General features: G+C 39.2%; 1 protein-coding gene across 1 annotated transcript in view; it reads right to left on the reverse strand.

Annotated features, from left to right (window-relative positions):
• SLIT2 (slit guidance ligand 2) overlaps positions 1-18815 on the reverse strand; it is a 264159-nt gene that overhangs the window by 61599 nt on the left and 183745 nt on the right. Inside the window, 7 exon segments of the mRNA XM_042468592.1 lie at positions 429-503; positions 4537-4687; positions 10098-10261; positions 10402-10545; positions 12824-12895; positions 15194-15265; positions 16220-16291. Coding sequence (XP_042324526.1) covers positions 429-503; positions 4537-4687; positions 10098-10261; positions 10402-10545; positions 12824-12895; positions 15194-15265; positions 16220-16291 — 750 coding nt within the window.

Raw genomic sequence — 18815 nt, forward strand, 5'->3', positions numbered from 1 at the left:
TTTTATTTATATACTGCTTTTCCTTCAGATCAAAGCGGTTCACACACAATATCTTATCCAGCCTGGTACTGTCAACTGACTGTAGCTTCAGTAAAAGCCTTGCCTTGACTTATAGAAATGTTTTTAGCTGAAAATGCCTGGCAACTTGAAAATCCATACATGAAAGCATGCTCTCTACCACTTATTTATGGCTTCTTCCCTTGCTCTTTTTTTTAAACTGCCCATATATATTGGTAGAAATAAAAGAAGAGAAACCATGGGTGAAATACAAGCAAAACCCAGCATTTTCATAACCTTTCTTAATGTTCTGCAGTAAATAGGGACCCTCTTGTACTGTTAGTCTCCTGCTACCACACTTTCTACTGTTTCTGAAAGCAACCTGGTTCCCCAGGATTATCCATATAAGGTAGGTAAGCCCATAAACATACATTTTACGCAACTGAGGAAGCTTCTTAAAGATGCCTGTTGCTTCCAACACAGCAAATTCATTGTTGTTGAGTCGCCTGTAGAAGGAACAGACACATATAATCATATACATGTTGGAGTTAATGAAAACTGTACAGTGAAAGTGCAAGATAATAGCGATTTCAAAAATTTATATGGAGGTATAGCAGCGGAGCTGGGAGATTGTGACCATGCAATTGTAACATTTTCAGTCAAAAGGAGTAGTCGACAACAGTTGAGTATGAATGACTGCAGAAATTTCTTACATAGCCTAATACACACACACAAATATATTCTTTCTTGTGCAAAAAAACTCTCAAAAATTTTACATAAATGAAATGTTCATTAAAAAAAGGCCTGAATCTCTCTCTCTCTCTCTCTCTCTCTCTCTCTCTCTCTCACACACACACACACACACACACAAAATCCAATCCTCCTCATGATACATGACTAATATCAACATTGAGTATGAAGATGTTTGTGAGTATTCTTTACATAATTAAGTCTAAGTCTTCATCTCAAATATAATAAACCCATTAACTTTGGAAAGACATAAAGGCAAGCAGAACTGCATGCTAGAAACAAAAACAAAAAAAAAAACCAATTATAATAAATGCAACAGAATAAAACAGATAAAAGGTGTTGTACTTTACAGCTCCTTATTGTCTTTTTGCAATATGACATTTTTCATTATATATACAAGTTGAACACCCTAACTAAGACTCCAGAGGGCATGCCACAGCTGCAGAAAATCCAGCAGCCCCAGAATGTGAACCTTTAGCCAGTACAGGTACTAAGCTCTCAGCAGCCTTAACACTTCACCACAGCCTCCCCACAAAGAGACACCAGGAAAGGGAGAGAGGTCAGCATTCTCTGTCATTAAGTAAGAGGCACCTTAGGGAGCACTTTCAAGACCTGGATGGGCTATAAATATTCTAGCATGTACCTCAGTCAGTCCAGTATGATCAACAGCAGTCCAAAGGGATCCTTTGTCCTTGGGGGAAGACTTGCTGTTGTTTTGTTTCTGGATTGATTGCCTATTGCCTTGAACTCTGCTTGGACTCTGACTACACTTTCTCATTATTCCTTTGGATGCTGTACTGGACTGACTGCCGGCTCACGAAGAACCTGTACTGGATTAAACAATCACTGCTTTTACAATAACTGCCTTGGTGAGCCAAGCTATCTTTCTCTTGTTTAAGATACTGAATCTTCAAGCTGGCTAGCTTCCCAGGGGTAAAACAGGATACCCCTGCTCATACATCTCATCTCTCTCCAGTCCTGTGTCTTTCTTTCTGCTTTGTACGTATTACGTCTGCAAATTCTTGTCCAGTAGGACTGTTTAGGATGGTAAGGGAACTGACTCAGATCCCATCTGTGCAGAACCCATTACTCAGCTCAATAACAGCTTGCTGTAACACATTTAACAACTATTTCGCAGATAAAATATCTCACATAAGAGCCGACTTGGACACCAGTGTTGTAGCTGAACTGATTGATGAGGCGTCCAGCAACTCCGCTGATGAGATTATACTGGTCAGTTTCAATCCGTGAGTATTGATGATGTGGACACGCTCCTTGGTAGAATGAGGAAAACAGCTTGCCCTCTTGATCCTTGCCCTTCATGGCTGGCAATACCGGGGAGTGGGGGGGGGGACACGAATCCACCTCTTTGATCAAGATTGGAATATCTTTATCCCACTGTCGCTTTTTGATACTTTAATTGTTAAGTGCTTATGTATTTTATTGTTGTGCTTTGTATTTGTATTTTTATACTAGATTGCAATCCTGCCTCGATCCACCTGGGAGAGGCAGGAAAATATAAATAAAATTTATTATTATTATTATTATTATTATTATTATTATTATTGAAGATTTTTCTGAGAGACATCGTCAAGGCATCCCTTAGGGAAGGTCAATTTCCATCTTGTTTGAAAGAAGCAGCTGTTAGGCCGCGTCTGAAAAACCTTCCTAGACCCGCTGGATATGAACAGCTGTAGGCCAGTAACCATCTGCTGTTTTTAAGCAAAGCGATCCAGAGGGCTGCTGCCCTTCAGCTCCAGGTTGTCTTGGATGAAACCGATTATCTAGATCCATTTCAAACCAGCTTTAGGACAGCATATGGAGTTGAGACTGCCATGGTTGCCTTAGCTGATGATCTTCATCTAGGCATCGACAGGGGAAGTGTGATCCTGTTGGTGCTGTTAGACTTTTCAGTGGCTTTTGACATGATTGACCATGACATCCTCTTAGAATGCCTGAGAGAGTTAGAAATTGGAGGCATTACATTGCAATGGTTCCATTACTTCCTCTCGGGCTGATTCCAGAGGGTGATGCTCAGGGACAGTCACTCTGCAAAGAAGGAGCTTAATTGTGGCATTCCTCAAGGCACCATCCTGTCCTCTATGCTATTCAGTGTGTGTGTGTGTGTGTGTGTGTGTGTGTGTGTGTGTGTATGAAGCTTCTGGGAGAGATTATCCAGTGATATGGGACAGGGTGTTATCAGTATGTTGATGACACTCAAATATATTTCTCTATGTTTTGGTATACAGCTCTGACTACAAATAGCATCTCTCCTCTCAATGAATGTCTTAAAGCAGTAATGGACTGGATGAGGAAAAACAGACTAAAACTGAATCCAGAGAAAACATAAGTACTCACAGTTGGGGCCCCTAAACTAGGTATTGTGACCCACCTGCACAATGCAGAGCTATGTTTCTGCAACATTCAACTGAATACAGATTTACATATCAGACAAAAAAGTACAACTACTTCCATAGGGGATCTTAGGCCTGTGTAAGACACTAACAGGATGCCAACCTAGATAAATCCCTGATGTTTTCAAAACTTGGTATGAAGCTGTTTTATTGCAGTGATTGCTAATCTCAGATGCTGTCATCTTTCAAAGTTCTAGAGTAATTCAAAAGGATCTTTATAATTATAAACTTAATTTCTCCAAACCCAGTCCGAGTCTGAGTTTCAGGAGTATCTATCTATAGTGGACCTTTGGTATCCATTGGGGTTTGGTTCCAGGAGCCCTCCCCCTCAACCATGGATGGTCAAGTCAAATTATACACAATGGTGTAGTAAAACTGTGTCTCTTATATAAAATGGCAACATCAGTGGTTTGCATTTTTTAACTTTTTAAAATATATATTTTCAAACTGTGAATGGCAGAATCAGTGGATGCAGGATCCGTGGATATAGAGGAATGACAGTATTGCCACTCTTAAAAATGACATCGCAGAGAATGGAGATGAAATGGTGGTGGGATATGTTGTGGTAGTCATTGGTGAGATCCCCTAGATTTGGCATGAAAGTGGTTTGAATCTTCAAAGATTTCTCTGAGAAATTCAGCAGTTTTTAAGGCCTGAATCCAGGTACAGGAGAAATAATTAATCAGTGTAACTGCCATAAGTATTAACTTACCAATTTTCAATTAAAGTAAGTTATTCTAGTTAGAGTTAACAATTGGATTTAGGCCTAAGTATTTACAGAGAGATCAGGGAAATAATATTCATCACTGTTATTAACTGTCTGGGCCTGTTGCTTCCTCCCATTCCCAACTGCCTGATGACAAACACATAAAATTAACAGCAACAAGGGCAGATGCATCATCAATATTGGTCCAATTTCCCAGAAATTTCATTAAACCAAGTAAAAATGAGATGGACCACTGTGCCAGTAAGTATAACCTGGGTGGCAAGGCCTTAAATACAGAAGATTTGGCTTACTAGGTGTTGCAGATGGGAGAGGTGAAAGAATTTTGCTTCATGCAGGTGAGTGAGTCTGATAAAGAAGGCTATTTCTGCTATACATGCTTGCAGCATATCAGTTTTGATTTCTTTTTCACTTTATGTATGTATGTATTTATTTAATGTATTTATGTTCCACCCTTTAGCCAAAAAGGCTTCCAGAACAACTTACAAAATGTTCCCTTCTACTTCTTCAAGATTTTACATAACCAAAACTTACAAAATTAAAAAAATATATATTTGACCTGGAGACTGATAATGTGTGTAACATTCCAAAATCCAAGAAAGAAAAGTTACATTGTCATCATCAGTAATATTGCTGGAAGCTCCCACTTACAGTTCTGCTGTGTACTGAGGAATGTGGTCAGGAATTTTGCTAAGCTTCTGATTAGAGCAGTCAACCGTTGTCCCTTCACAACGACATTTTTCAGGGCAAGCCAGGTCTGCAAAGCAATCTCCACTTAGTTTGGATCTGTAATCTTCCGTGCCTATGGACAAGCAGAATAAAAATGCAGGCATTAAGTCCATTAAGAAAGTGGTCAAATTCTTTAGTCACACTAGGTAAGGAAAGGATAGAGCTGCAGTGCAGACAAATGGGTAATTTGGGTAAGTTTTGTGATAATGAAGAAACAGTAAGGTTTAAGAGTGGGTTAAATTTCAGGGGCTTGAAATTTGTTGGGGAGGATCACATGGTGGAATAACATTAACTGCTTGAGCTTTTCACAGCTGTAGTTTCTGCTGATTAAGAAGTCAGCCAATCTATTTCATTTTATGGCTAAACGACATGGGGGGGGGATACATCTCCTTGTTTAATATATTTTATCCCAGTTTCAGGATTAAGTAGATCATTGTATTTCATTTCATTACCCTTCTTTAGTTTCTGTTTCATTGACCACAGTCGTCTACATAATCTCAGAACCATAAAAATTTAAAGCCCCATTTTCTTCATTTTTTATATAAGTGTGTAATCCTGATTTAAGCCTCAGCAGCTTGCCATGCTGTAGAAAGCTGCGTGACGTTCCATGGTGCTTGACAGAACCATGTTTTACTCATACCTCGCAACCACATGGTTAGATCAAGCACAACAGAAAATCTCGCTGAATTATCACAACTTCATCCACTTAAGCCAAGGAGAAAAAATAGGAGAAAGAGGAAGGAATAGGAAAGTGGGAAAGAGCTTGGGATGGTACAGCATTCTTCTTACAGAATGTCCACTGTCACTGTAACACAGTTTAATTGGAAATGACACAAACGTAGACTGCAAGAAGGAGATCTCGTCACCATTCTTCACAAGTTACAGAATGGAGGTTACACTCTAGACATAGGGGAAGAATCACCTAGTAATGGCTTGAGGATAGATGAGACAGGGAGGGGAAAAAAAGAAAGAAACTCAAACAATCAGTGAGTTCTTCTTGGGGGGAAAAAGTGCAAAGAAAGACCAAGAATAGAAGTGGAAAGTGCAGCAGGACTGGGGAGTATACTGTTGTTTTGTTCACACAGTGAACTCTACTTACAGCCCAAATGGTGAACTCCTGAAATAGGAAAGACAGCCAAGGAGGAAAGAAAGACAGAGTGATCCCAATGGCAAAGAAAGCAAACACCTAGAAACAACAACACTAATCTTGCTTGTTCTTAGGAAGGTATTTGGTAATAGCCTGACTTCATCAAAGTCATTCTGAAAATCCCAATAAAATTCAGAGAAGCGGGATTTTAGCCTACATTTCTTTGATTATATGGCATTTAGACTATTGCTATGTCCAAGAGAAAGAGAAAAATAATAATTAATTTATCCTGGCAAAGTAGAAAATATGACATCAGACTGGTTACTGTGCAATGTTATTCATATTTACAGTATATGGATTAGAAATAATTATTTAAATGCCTGTCCACAAAGCATCCATCTAAGTGCCCAGATGCTACCAGACTACATCTGATCTTTCAGGCTAAACAGGGTCAGACTTGGTTAGTACTTGGTGCTGTAGGTTGCATTCAAAGGACGGCAATGGCAATCCACCTCTGAGTACCCCTTACCTAAAAAAAATCCTATGGAATTCATGGGATCACCATAAGCTGACAGGTAACTTGAAGATATATACTTTTTACTTTTACATTAAAGTACTAGTTAGGTAGGTGTGGAAAACTATCACCATTTTAAAGGAGGAAAAAAGTTAAGAATATGATCAAAAGTATTTTGCATCTTTTATATTTGTAGCAAATTGCTACTGCCTTTTGTGATAAATTAATGACTTGCAAGAATCATCACTTCATCATGTCTTCTCCTTACTAAAATGTGCTAGCCTTACCTATGGGGTTAAGGTCACTCTGCAATATTATACCACTGCTCGCAGGTTAAGTAGTTTGCTGGTAGGAACCATGCATTTTAACTAAGGCAAAATGAAAGGGGGGGGATTTCCGCCTTTACCTTGCTAGAAGACAGCAGTGGAGACACCGACTGTCTTGGTCACCACTGTACAAGCATTCAATGGCTAGGTACCTCACTGGTTTCTGCACACTGGGGTGGCTAGCCAGTCAGCAATTGTATGCTTCAGTATACTGACTAAAGTTCTCTATTTGCCACAGCTATCTCAAAAGATTCATATCATAGACAAGAGCAATACAACCTCATAGTCCTTTTAATAGCCAACAAACTTACTATAGCAGAAGCTTTGTCATGAGGCTTTTTGATTCAATAAGCTAACAGTTTTACCTTCCAGAATTATAAAGATGAGAATTACAATGTACTGTAGTAAGAACTGGCTGATCCCACTAATAAATTGCTCATTCATCAGAAATGTTGAATATGCTTTTGAAAAGGGGGAAAAAGAGAGTATATGGCCTGCTAAAGATGCTTGATACTGACCGCTTTTACAGCATTACTGTGTATTGTTTTAAATGTTTTTGTTTGTTTTGCATCGCTTAAGGGACTCATGTGGACTGTGAGAGGATAAATAAATAAATATTTTCTGACTATTAATTAAAAAGGAATGATTTTTCCTCCCACAAGGTTATTCCACTTTATTTGGGAATTCTGATAATCCAGTAAACTATCGTCACTGCTGATCAGTTTCATCCTTACAGTCCTTAGCTCAATTAAATAGTGAACCTCAAATGAACAGAGCTCTGACTTCGTACTTTCCTAAATCTTTGGTGTGTGCCACTTTGTACATACATTCTTCTTTGTACATTATACTTGCCCCCAGTGTATGTAAATGATGCTGTAGCTACAATGCTTTTTAAAACATGTAGTATGTGAATAATTTTTCAGATAGATTTCCTTGGTCCTCTACAAGAAGAGCTTTTTTTTTATCACAGCCTTCTGCACTTAACCAGAGTACTAGAAAAGTGCCGGGAAAATACTTGCCATGTCCATTCTACCTGAAATAAAAATGTATTGCATAGCAGTAAAAGCAATATTGGTTAAAGTCAAAGCTTAAGTGGCTGAAGCCAAAACCAACAGCACACAAAATACTGCAAAGTGGATTATCACGCACTCGCAAATGTCTGAAATAACAAATTTCATTGACTGCATACCCAACTATTACAGGGTTGCTGTTTTTCCTAAACTATAAACTGTAGTAGAAATTGTCAACAGTAAATTATAATTGAAATGTTCTGCTCAGAGTTCATGAATTTGCTGTTCATTAGACCTTTGAGCACTTTTGCCTATCAATTATTTATCACCTATTTGGGATAGTCTAATGTGCAGAGTTGACTGGGTTGATTTGAGGTTTTTTTCCCCCCTCTTAAGACCCTCAATGGGAATGAAGAGACCAGACACAAGAGCATGGATTGAATACGGAACACTTTATTGACCTATTAAACGATTTAAATAATTTAAACTCAGTGATAAGCAACCTGGTGAGAGAGCAACTGAGGCAGTAGATCTCCACCAGACCCTCTCCTCAGTGTCTCCTGGGTGAACACCAGAGCCCCAAGAAGAGCAAAATACAGGGGCTGCTCCCTGGCTATCTCTAACAGGAGTCAAACCCAGGGAATCCCTCCCCCAGATTGTGAGACTTAAAGTGAAGGCACAGCCCACATGCTAAGCCCTAAGGGTAGTCTCTCTCCCCACCCTCCAGGTCCCATGACCCAAAGATGCAGTTTCAGAAACCATCTCCTTACCAAAATAGGTGCCAAAGGTGTTCGCCATACTACATTTCTCCCCCACTACCTGCCAAGTGACCGCCTATTTGCCAATTCTCAGTTCCCTAAGATACAGTGTAGGATAGGCAAAAAATCCATGGAAAAGGGGGAAAAGTTCCTACTCAGCACAGAAGCAACCAGCAAGGGTTACATTGCACAAAGTATGTGTGTGTGGATTGATGGGTGGATCCAAAGAGGAAGCAGAGGGGGCAAACACAGCCTAATAATCTCAGTAACTCTGCCTCCTTATGCTCACTGTCATGGCACTGGGCCCCTTTCCCCTTGGGCACATCAAAATCAGTTTCTCCCCACAGCACTATATGCTGATGTCCCAGAGCTGCTTCTTAACTGCAGGAAAAAAAAGGAAACATATTTAAGCTGCTAGAGCCTGTGTCTATCATCCATGTGTAATATGTCAGCAGACTGAGCAATTTAATTAAAAGTATGATATAAATGTGCTACTTTTATTAATTTTCTTTCATCAAGAAGTATTTTTGTATAAGCCTTATATGGAAAGGCATATATAGCCCTTCTATGTCTTTGTAAAGAATGTAAAGAGGCATTTTTGTGATTTCACAAACACAGGGATCAAAGGTCTTAGGTGAGCAAGCAACAGTCATAGCAGAATTCTCCTCATTTAAAAACAGCTCACCAGCTACATTGAGAAATCAGAGGTGTTAGTAGCAACAGGAAATAGGATATGCAAGACAAGTATAGATATATTTGTGTAAAAGCAGGTGGTGCAGCCTAACAAGTGTAAAGCAAGTTCCATCAAAAGTTTATCTGTTCATTTGTGAGTTGGATATCAAGAGCTGCATGCAAAGAAACAAAACTAGAAAACTATCACTATTCTAAAAGGTTTTAATTAGGGTTAAAATTCATGCATTGTTCTTTAGAAGTTAAAAGGAAAAAAAAATACTTTGGGTCAGGGAGGAAAAGGGTCCTGCAGTTAGTCCATTTTACTGCAAAGCCAAACCTACCTGGAATGAAATACTGTTCTTTAGCTAAATAAAAAAGAGAAAAAATAGAATATGTACCTGAATGTCAGCAAGCAGAGAATTAATTATATTAGACTGAGTATGAACTACAGTGAATTATAGGTAACTGTGAGGGGAAAAAATGTGTATTCAAACCAACTGCGGATATAATGTGACTAGATATAAATGTAGCCCAGATCAAATGTCCTCTCTTCTAGTATTTAAACTGAAGACAGAATTAATTGTGGAATATGAAATGCACCTGGAACAGCTGGACACCAGATGACAGAAGTTAGCCTTTAGAAACAAGTAAGTAGGAAATGGAATATGATTAGAAAAAGCAAGCAGTACATTTCAGCAAGATATAAGCTTCCCTGTGTATTATGAACATCAAGGTCTGAGGATACATTTTATTTTCAACATTTAATTTGTTGATTCCCTCCCTCCCTCCCACAATCTACTGACAAGAGGGATGCATCTGGTTTGTATGACGTCAACATAAAGTACCACATATTCCCAGTGCTTTGCATACATTTTGTGTCTCGTGGTGGGAGAAACAAATGCGTTAACTACAGGAGTCTTGCACGAACAAGCGGTCCCAGTCCAGAGATGCCATGATGGCTAAATCATTCAGCTGAGAACCAATCTACTTTTGTTGTGATGGTTGTTGTTGTTGTTGTTGTTAAAGATGTCTGCAAGTGCTATTTTCTGTGGAGTAGGGGGGCTATGAGTTTTTTTGAAACTGAAAGGAAAGCAACAGCTGAATGAAGGAAATTACCTGAACAGCGAAATTTCTTGCTTTTGATCTGGCCAATCCTTTTGTTTGCCAGACGGCGGGGGCTGGTACAGCGAGCACCACTGGTTTCAATAGGGTTTGTATGGAGATAATCCGCCAGCCACTTCAGATGGCAATCACAAATAAATGGGTTCTGAGCCAAATGCCTTTCAGAAATAAAAAGAAAAGACCGTTTTTATATATTTGTGGTTGGTCTCTGCAGTTCCCAAAGTTTTCCTGTTCTATTTGGGAACAGACACTAAAAGCCTGAAGTACATAAAAACAAATGGACACTTCTAATACATACAGGGTTTGAATTGCTCGAAGTGGGGAAAAAGTGCCCTTTGCAATGGTCTGAAGCTTATTGTCATACAAAGACAGAAGGTTCAAGTTGTGCAGGTCTTGGAATGCATCTACTCGCAGGCAGTTTATCTTGTTTGCATTCAATAATCTGTGAACCCAAAGGCAATTACAGAACAGAGTAAAATTTGGTGTATTTCTTTTTAGGTTTCAGTGTTTTGACAAACATTATTTCAGCACACTTATTTTCTAGAATTTTACCCAAGAAATGTACCACATCCCTGCACTCAGGACACACAGTGACACACCTTCTTACTTAAAACAAAATGAAAATGCTAATATATGTTCACTGGTGTGTTTACTTGGAAAGGAATATGTAGCCAAACAGCCAGCAAGCCACTGGCCACACATGGATGGAACCTGGAGAAGAACAGGGCAGAACAAGCAAACTCAAGGTTCTTTCAGATATAAACACACACACTTTTAAAACCTGTTTTCAATTGATGTTTTAATGTGATTGTTTCCTTATCTTTTCATAGTTTTAACTGTATTTTGTTTTAACTCAAATTTGTGAGCTGCCTTGGATCCCATACTGGGACAAAAATAGTATTAAAATTAAATTAAATCAGTCAACCAATAACATACAACTTTCTTTAGGTATGTATCTTAATAGTGTTATTTCAGATACAATCATTTTATTAAAATAGAGCTAGCATGACATAGTGGTTTGAGTGTTAGACTATAACTCTGGAGACCAGGATTCGATTCCCAGCTCAGCCATGAAACCCACTGGGTGACCTTGGGCAGATCACATAGTCTCAGCCTCAGAGGAAGGTAATGACAAACCTCCTCTGAACAAATTTTGTCAAGAAAGCCCCACAACAAGTTTTCCTTATGGTTGCCATACATTGGAAATGACTTGAAGGCACACAACAACAACAGTATTTAATAAAATGGAGCTGTGAGAGTTAAAATGGTATCACACTGTTCTAATTTAGCAGTGCAGATACTCTAGTTGAATGTGCTAGTTTCAAGCAAATAAAATACAGATATAAAGCAATAATTAATATAAAGATTTGATCTTCTCCACCACCAGAAGACCATATTTTAAAAGATTAATTTGGGAAAAGGACAAGGATTGCCATTTATCCCACAAAACTTGAAAAGCCACCCTGAAAATATTAAGTAGTAAACATGATCACTGATACTGTTATGTAGTCTTGTAATATTTCATTTCTCTCTCTCTCATTCACTAGACTTCTATTTTCGTTTTTTTAAAATGCATTCAAATTATTAAGCTGTATGTGTTTGAATGTCCCTTCAAGTCACCTGTGGACTTATGGCAACGCCATGAAGGGTCTTGTTAGGCAAGGAATGCTCAGATGTGGTCTTGTCAGTTCCTTCCTCTGAAATATAGCTTATAACACCTCATATTGGGTCACGGTCCCCCATCCAAGTATTAACCTTTGCTGATCCTGATTAACTTCCAAGATCAGATAGGCTCTGGCACCTTTAAGGTATTTAGGTCCCTACTGAGCTGTAAGAGGGTACAGTTTATCTCTGTTTAAACAAATAAACAACTCTTCAAAAACAGGATAAAGAAAAGCACAACATTTTGCTTTTATCTCTCTCTCTCTCTCTCTCTCTCTCTCACACACACACACAGATAGATCAGAAGGGGTGGAAAAATATATGAAACTACAGTCATCAATTCCCTTATGCAGGGGATCTGTTCTGGAACCACAACCACCACCACCCCTCGGAAAGGGGGAAATCGTGTATGCTTGCATCCGATTGAAAATAATGGGGTGTGTGCACATGGAGTGGCACGGGCGCCATTCACTAGATTGTCCCGCAGCTTCAGCATATGCTGAAAGCCCGTATATGGCATGGGATCACTAAATAGCCTAGGAACAGTAAAGTTTAAGGATTTGAATTCTCAAAGTGCTTGTTTTATGTTTTCAAGTTGTTTCCGACTTGTACAACTCTAAGATGAACCTATCATGGGGTTTTCTGAGGCTAAGAATGAGTAACTTGCCAAAGGTCACCCAGTGGGTTTCCATGGCTGAGCGGGGACTTGAATTCTGGCTTCCAGAGTCACAGTCCAACACTCAAACTACTACGCCATGCTGGCTCAATGTGTACAAATGGAGATAAACACACAAAACAAAGTAATCAAGGCATGAAATGTTTGCTAACACTTACAAAACAAAACAAAAATCTATCAACAACAAGAAAAAAATATTTGTTGGAAAACAAAAGTATAGCATATAAAAGAGCCATAAAACCTTTTCATGTTCAAAAGTTTTATACTTCCGAGACACAAAGCAGTTCCAAAAGTTTGATACACACCCTGTTACAAACCACCTATAAACCAAAAGCTATTTTCTCATTGAGCACAAATAAGACTTTAGCAAATAAATACTTACAGCAACTGCAATGAGAAAAGCCCTTCAAACAGACCTTTGGGAAGTTCTGTGATTTTGTTTCCATAGAGAACACTGAAAAAAAAATATCCCAAAAGGTTATTGTTTGGAAAAAGCAATTAATTTATCTAGAGGTCTTCTAAAACACATGCCCTTGATACAAGCAGAACAAAGACTCCTGAACTGGAACACAAACCTATATATTCTAAAGAACATGAATATACCAGCCAGTTCTCAATAATCAGTAGTCTTTCACTGTGGAGTTCATGTTAATCTCCTTTCACTTTGCTTTTGTTCAGATCAGGTCCACTTAAAGTAATGCAGTCTTTTCACTGATGTTTCCTAAACAACATTACTAGCAACCAAAGTAAGCTTTTCAGGCTGTTATTCTAAGGCAAAACACTGTAAAAAAACTAGTCTATTGCAACCTAATTAAAATATGCTATGATTAAATTTACTGAAATCTAGGCCTCACTCCCACTACTTTTCAAATCGGATTGTGAATTGGTTTGAATCAGTTCAAATGACCCTGATTCTCACTTAATCCAAATCACTGAAGCAATTTCAAGAGGGAGGCCATGCACTAGACCCATTTAACCCACATCCTTTTGACGCTGATTTTTTTCACTTTTTCAATAAATTGATTCTGCTCAAGTGTGAACCACATGCAGATCAGAATTGATTCAAATTTCTCCTTTGGCTGGCTGGAACTGAATCATTTTGAATCGATTCATTTGTGAATGGAAACCACAAATGGATTATTTTGGAGGGAAAAATGTGATTGGGGCAAATGTAGTGGGGGAAAAATGTCATTGGGGCAAATGTAGTGGGAACCATGCTCCATTGTTGAATTGATCCATCTATTCTGATCGCACACTGATTTATCTGTAAGTGGCAATGAGGCCCTAAGTACAAAGGCTTAATGGCAAAAGTGGAAGAGCACATTGAATACAAGGTCTGGAGTTCCTGTTCAGCCCTCTGAGGGCAGATGATACTACTATATATACTTGTGTATAAGTCAAGAAATTTAGATACAGTATATATATATATATATATATATATATATATATATATATATCCTATCTTGCCCTTACTGTTGTCCACTTGGAAAGCATTTGTCTAACCAGTACAGGAATATTAGAAATATTGTGGACCTTTGCTATAATCCAAGAGCCCTCTCCCAGTGGAGGCCTAATGTCATCAAAATTATTTCATAATATCATGCCATCAGGCTTGACTGTAAATGAGAACCTTAGGAATTTTTCATTTAATAATAATAATAATAATAATAATAATAATAAATTTTATTTATATCCCGCCTTTCCAATATTTTGATCAAGGCGGCTTACAATACAGATAAAAGCATATCAATAAAAAGTTAAAAACAGCATTAAAAAAGAACAACAATCAAGTAGAAGTACAAGGGCAGGGCAGGTACACAATCCAGGGTCGTTGATAGAGGAGCAAAGAATAAAGTGATTATGGTGGAAAGGCTTGCAGAAATAAATATGTTTTCAAGTTCTTTTTGAAAAGAACTAAGGACACGGTGGAACGGAACTCGACAGGGAGATTGTTCCAAAGTTTGGGGGCAGCGATAGAAAAAGCCCTCTGTGAGGTCCTCACATGGCGTGTTTTAGGGACCTCCAATAGTTTCATCCCTGTTGTTCTGAGTGTGCGGGGCGGATTGTATGGGGAGAGGCGGTCCTCCAAGTACCCTGAGCCCAAGCCATTTAGGGCTTTATAGGTCAAAACCAACACCTTGTATTGAGCCCAGAAGCGAATAGGCAGCCAATGAAGATCTTTCAAAATAGGTGTTATATGGTCAGGCCTGGAGCTACCAGCAACCAATCTTGCTGCCATATTCTGCACCAACTGTAGCTTCCGGGTTTGGTACAAGGGTTGCCCCATGTAGAGCGTGTTGCAGAAATCCAGTCGAGAGGTTACCAGAGCATGTACAACAGTTTCAAGGTCCCTATGGTCCAGGTAGGGACGCAGCTGGCGTATCAGTCGGAGCTGATAACAAGCACTCCTGACCGTCGCATCCACCTGAGATGACAACTGGAGCAACGAGTCAAGGAGCACTCCCAAGCTACGTACCGAGTCCTTCAAAGGGAGCGTGACCCCATTCAGGACTGGGTGACAGATCTCACCACCTGGAACCGAGGAACCTATCGCCAGTACTTCCGTTTTCCCTGGATTCACACTGAGTTTGTTTTCCCTCATACAGCCCATTACCGACTCCAAGCAGGCATTTAGAGAAGAGATGCCATCCCTAGTTACTGCATCAGTCGGGGACACAGAGAAGCAGATTTGGGTGTCATCATTTTATTTATTTATTTTGCATTTCTTCAAAGACATGACAGTATTACTTACAGTGAATTTAGTGAGCGCAGGCCCTGGAAAGAATCTGGTGCTGCCTCTGAGATCTGATTATTACTCAAATCACTAAAATTAGAAGTGAGATGATACTGCATTAATTCAAGCAAATGCTTATTATTATCAAGCTTCTTCTTCATTGAAAAGAAAACAAATAGCTAATTGTTTTAAGTTGACACAACACACTTAACTGGGTTAATCATAACAGCTAATTAGTAAAAAAATTTCTATTATTCACTACATCATCCAGAAACAATGGATTAAATTTTGGCAATAATCTGAAAGGATGAGCAAAGGGCAGCCTGAGAGTTGAATGCAAGCTTGGTTTTGTAGTCCCCAAGGGCCCTCATTCTCCCAAATTATATGGGGATGTAGGTGCAATTTCACCTTGTCTTCCCCAGGCTCCTTGAAGTCCAGGAGAGGACTTTCTAAAACCAGAAAGTAAGCTAGATATCAAATTCTACTTTATTTCCTAGTTCAAAAAGAATCTCTCTCGAGCATAAAACAGCTCAAGGTCCCCCCATAACAGCAAAATTCCCTCCTCATAACTCCAAGATTAAAAACATCATTTAAAAAAAATCAAAGGGGGCATGAGGAGAGCAGCCCTCTGAAGTACTGCAGGACACCAAAATGACGCTTCAAGCCCAGCAGTTGTCCAACCTTGTATTTTGTACATTTGCTATGCAGGGAATTACATTAAAATGGAAACTCAATATCACACTATCAGAGACATTGTATCACAATGCTATAACTCAAAAATAGATGTCAAAAGATGATATTTATTAAATGCCCAATGTAATCATCTGCATTTGTATTAATAAGTTGGCATAGGTATCACTTATTACAAATGAGAAAGGAACACATAGACCCAACACTCAAGCAGAGCCATTAGCTGAAAGCTAATCTGTCACCTGTCAGGCATTCTTAAGTACTTACATGCTGATGGTAGATGTTTTGTCTAAACATGATACGTATTTTTAATCAAAATATTTTTATATAAATTCCAAAATATTCTCCACTCACATTCTTCTTAGCTTTTTATATGGCGAGAAAGCTCCAGCAGTGATTGTCTTGATTGAATTTTGCTCCAACCGTCTAGTAAAGAAAAAATAACATTGAAATCTCTACAACGCAACATAATATGTATAATTCATGTCATTGGTAATGAGAAAGAATGTATTCTAAAAACATAGGTAGGATTTTCCCCATATCATAGTGAAAAATTATGCCATGGGAATCAAGAACTATCAAGTGTTTTCATTCTTAAGCACCCAGGAAAGAAAACATCATGTTATTTTGACATGCAGTGTCGTGACAGTTTAAATTAAGCACTAATCTGATTTTACAGATGTAGCATATTTTACATATTTTATGTAATATCTAGCAGAAGAAATAAGCCCTAAATGTTTTGTAGTTGCCTACAACCATGGCAGTTTAACAAAAAGTTTAAGAGATTCAGTCTAACATAAAACTGCAGCAAAAGGTTCAAGTGAGCAGTAAGCAAGACAGTTATCTAACTAACTTGTTCTTAAATTCTTGACATGCAATGGCGTGTTACAGGTCCCCCATTTGGGGCGGCCTGTAAGCGGACCTTTCCCCGCTGTATCGGGGCATCAGCTGCCACAACGGCAGCCTCCGAGGCCCCCATCCGCTGCTCTCCAGGCCGTGGGGAAGTGGCAAAAGGCCGCTTCCCCCCAGTCTGGAAAGGGGTGTCCTTGGGGCCACTCGGCCCCTTTCTCCCTTGCGTCCCTGGCGCAGCCGTCTAAAGGCTGCACCAGGGATGCAAACCTCAGATGGAGCTCCGTTTCGGAGCTCCTTCTTGTGCCACGGAAAGGGCGCTCTAGGTGCCTTCATGCGGCATGACGACATCGCGGCGCGTTCATGACGTCATAATGGCGGCCTCCATGTGAAACGGGCGCTGCCATTTTGTACTGACTAGGACCGTACTAGGGTTAAGGGCATCAGGAAGTGATGCCCCTTTCTAACCCCAGTACGTCCCCAGGACGTACTATTACGCCCGTTTGTAACAGGCCATTATTTCTGCATTTGCAAATGAAATTGGCAACACCTCTCAATATTGGGATTAAGACAGCACTTTTTGTCTGTCTTTTCTTATAAGCACACAAGTATTCTTATATTTTTACAGAAATGTATTTATTTATTCATTTATTTGGCGTATTTCTACCCCACTCTTCAGCCACAAAGGGTCTCAGAGAAATTTACAGATTGACAGTTCCCTGCCCTCATGCTTACAATCTAAAAAGGCATGACACAAAAGGAGAAGATATTGGCAATGGGGAAAGGGATCGAGTCCAACAGAAACTGCCAGTTCTTCTCTCCCTTCTGGCCAGATAAGTGGTTCATATTGTGAGGACCCCATTACAATGAACCTTTCACAGAATTTGGAGTCAAAAACACCACAAAGCTTATGGTTACTTCTGACTCAGTTACAGCAGTAATCAATCCTACACATGGACATGTGGGTGTGGTAGGGTTCAAACCATCCCCAACATTGAGATCAAAATGATCTGGCAAATTTTGACCCCCAAGTCTCCCATGTAATTGAGACTCCTCACAAATTATGAACCAGATGTTTCCTAAATGACCAAGCATTAAGAAATGTTGTTGTTGTGTGCCTTCAATTCTTAGAAATATTAAAGACAGTTATATATCATATGCATATTTACTTCAGTGAATACACGGAGGGCCCTTCTAAGTGCACACTTTGCTTACAGGAGCATTCATATGTAAAGAGGTTTCAGTGAAAATGGCTAGGCAGAAAGTATCTGCAAGCAGGCAATATTAATAACAGTCTGGCTAACCTTAAAAATAGTTCCAGGATCTCTAATCCTACATATACTTATCTTCCCAAAGCCTTGACAGCAGTGCTATTTCTAAAAATGTCCAAGAGAAATCTCTACTTGACTACAGAAACCAGGGGTGTTAGGCCAACATGCCACACACAATAGCAGAGGGTCTCTCACAATGAGAAGTAGGACAGTGAGCTGGACATATTTAAAGCACTTGTTACTAGGCATTTATTTTTACATTCATGTAGCAACCTCTCCATGGCCCAAAACACACTGCAGAAATATAATCCAGTTTGAGACTGCTTCAACTGCCCTGGTTCAGTGCTAGGAAATTCTGGGAATTTAGTTTATTGTGGCACCAGAGCTCTCCGACAGAGAAGGCTAAATGTTTCACAAAACTACAGTTCGCAAAATTCCCTAGCATTCATCCAGAGTGGTCTCAAACATGATTGTTTATGCAGTGTGTTTTGGACCCATCACACACGGATGCTTTGATATCTGGATTGATGTGACAGATTAAGTCTTTAAAAACGCATTTACACAAGCTACTAGTCTAGCAAAATTATTACTAGTTTTCTGAGGCACCAGTAAATGTATGAGGTTAATAATAATAATAAAAAACTAACACTAAAACCTAACTTCAGATCCAAGAAAAGTTGAGATTATACATATTAAAAAGAACTCAGTTAAAGAAAATATTAAAACAATCTCACAGCACATAAAGAAAAAACACTGCCTCCTCTAATAACGCCTCTAACTTTCTCATCACACCCTGAAGGTTCCAGGGTGGGGAAATGGCCCATAGACTA

Source organism: Sceloporus undulatus, chromosome 5 (genome assembly GCF_019175285.1).
Source record: "Sceloporus undulatus isolate JIND9_A2432 ecotype Alabama chromosome 5, SceUnd_v1.1, whole genome shotgun sequence".
NCBI lineage: Eukaryota > Metazoa > Chordata > Lepidosauria > Squamata > Phrynosomatidae > Sceloporus > Sceloporus undulatus.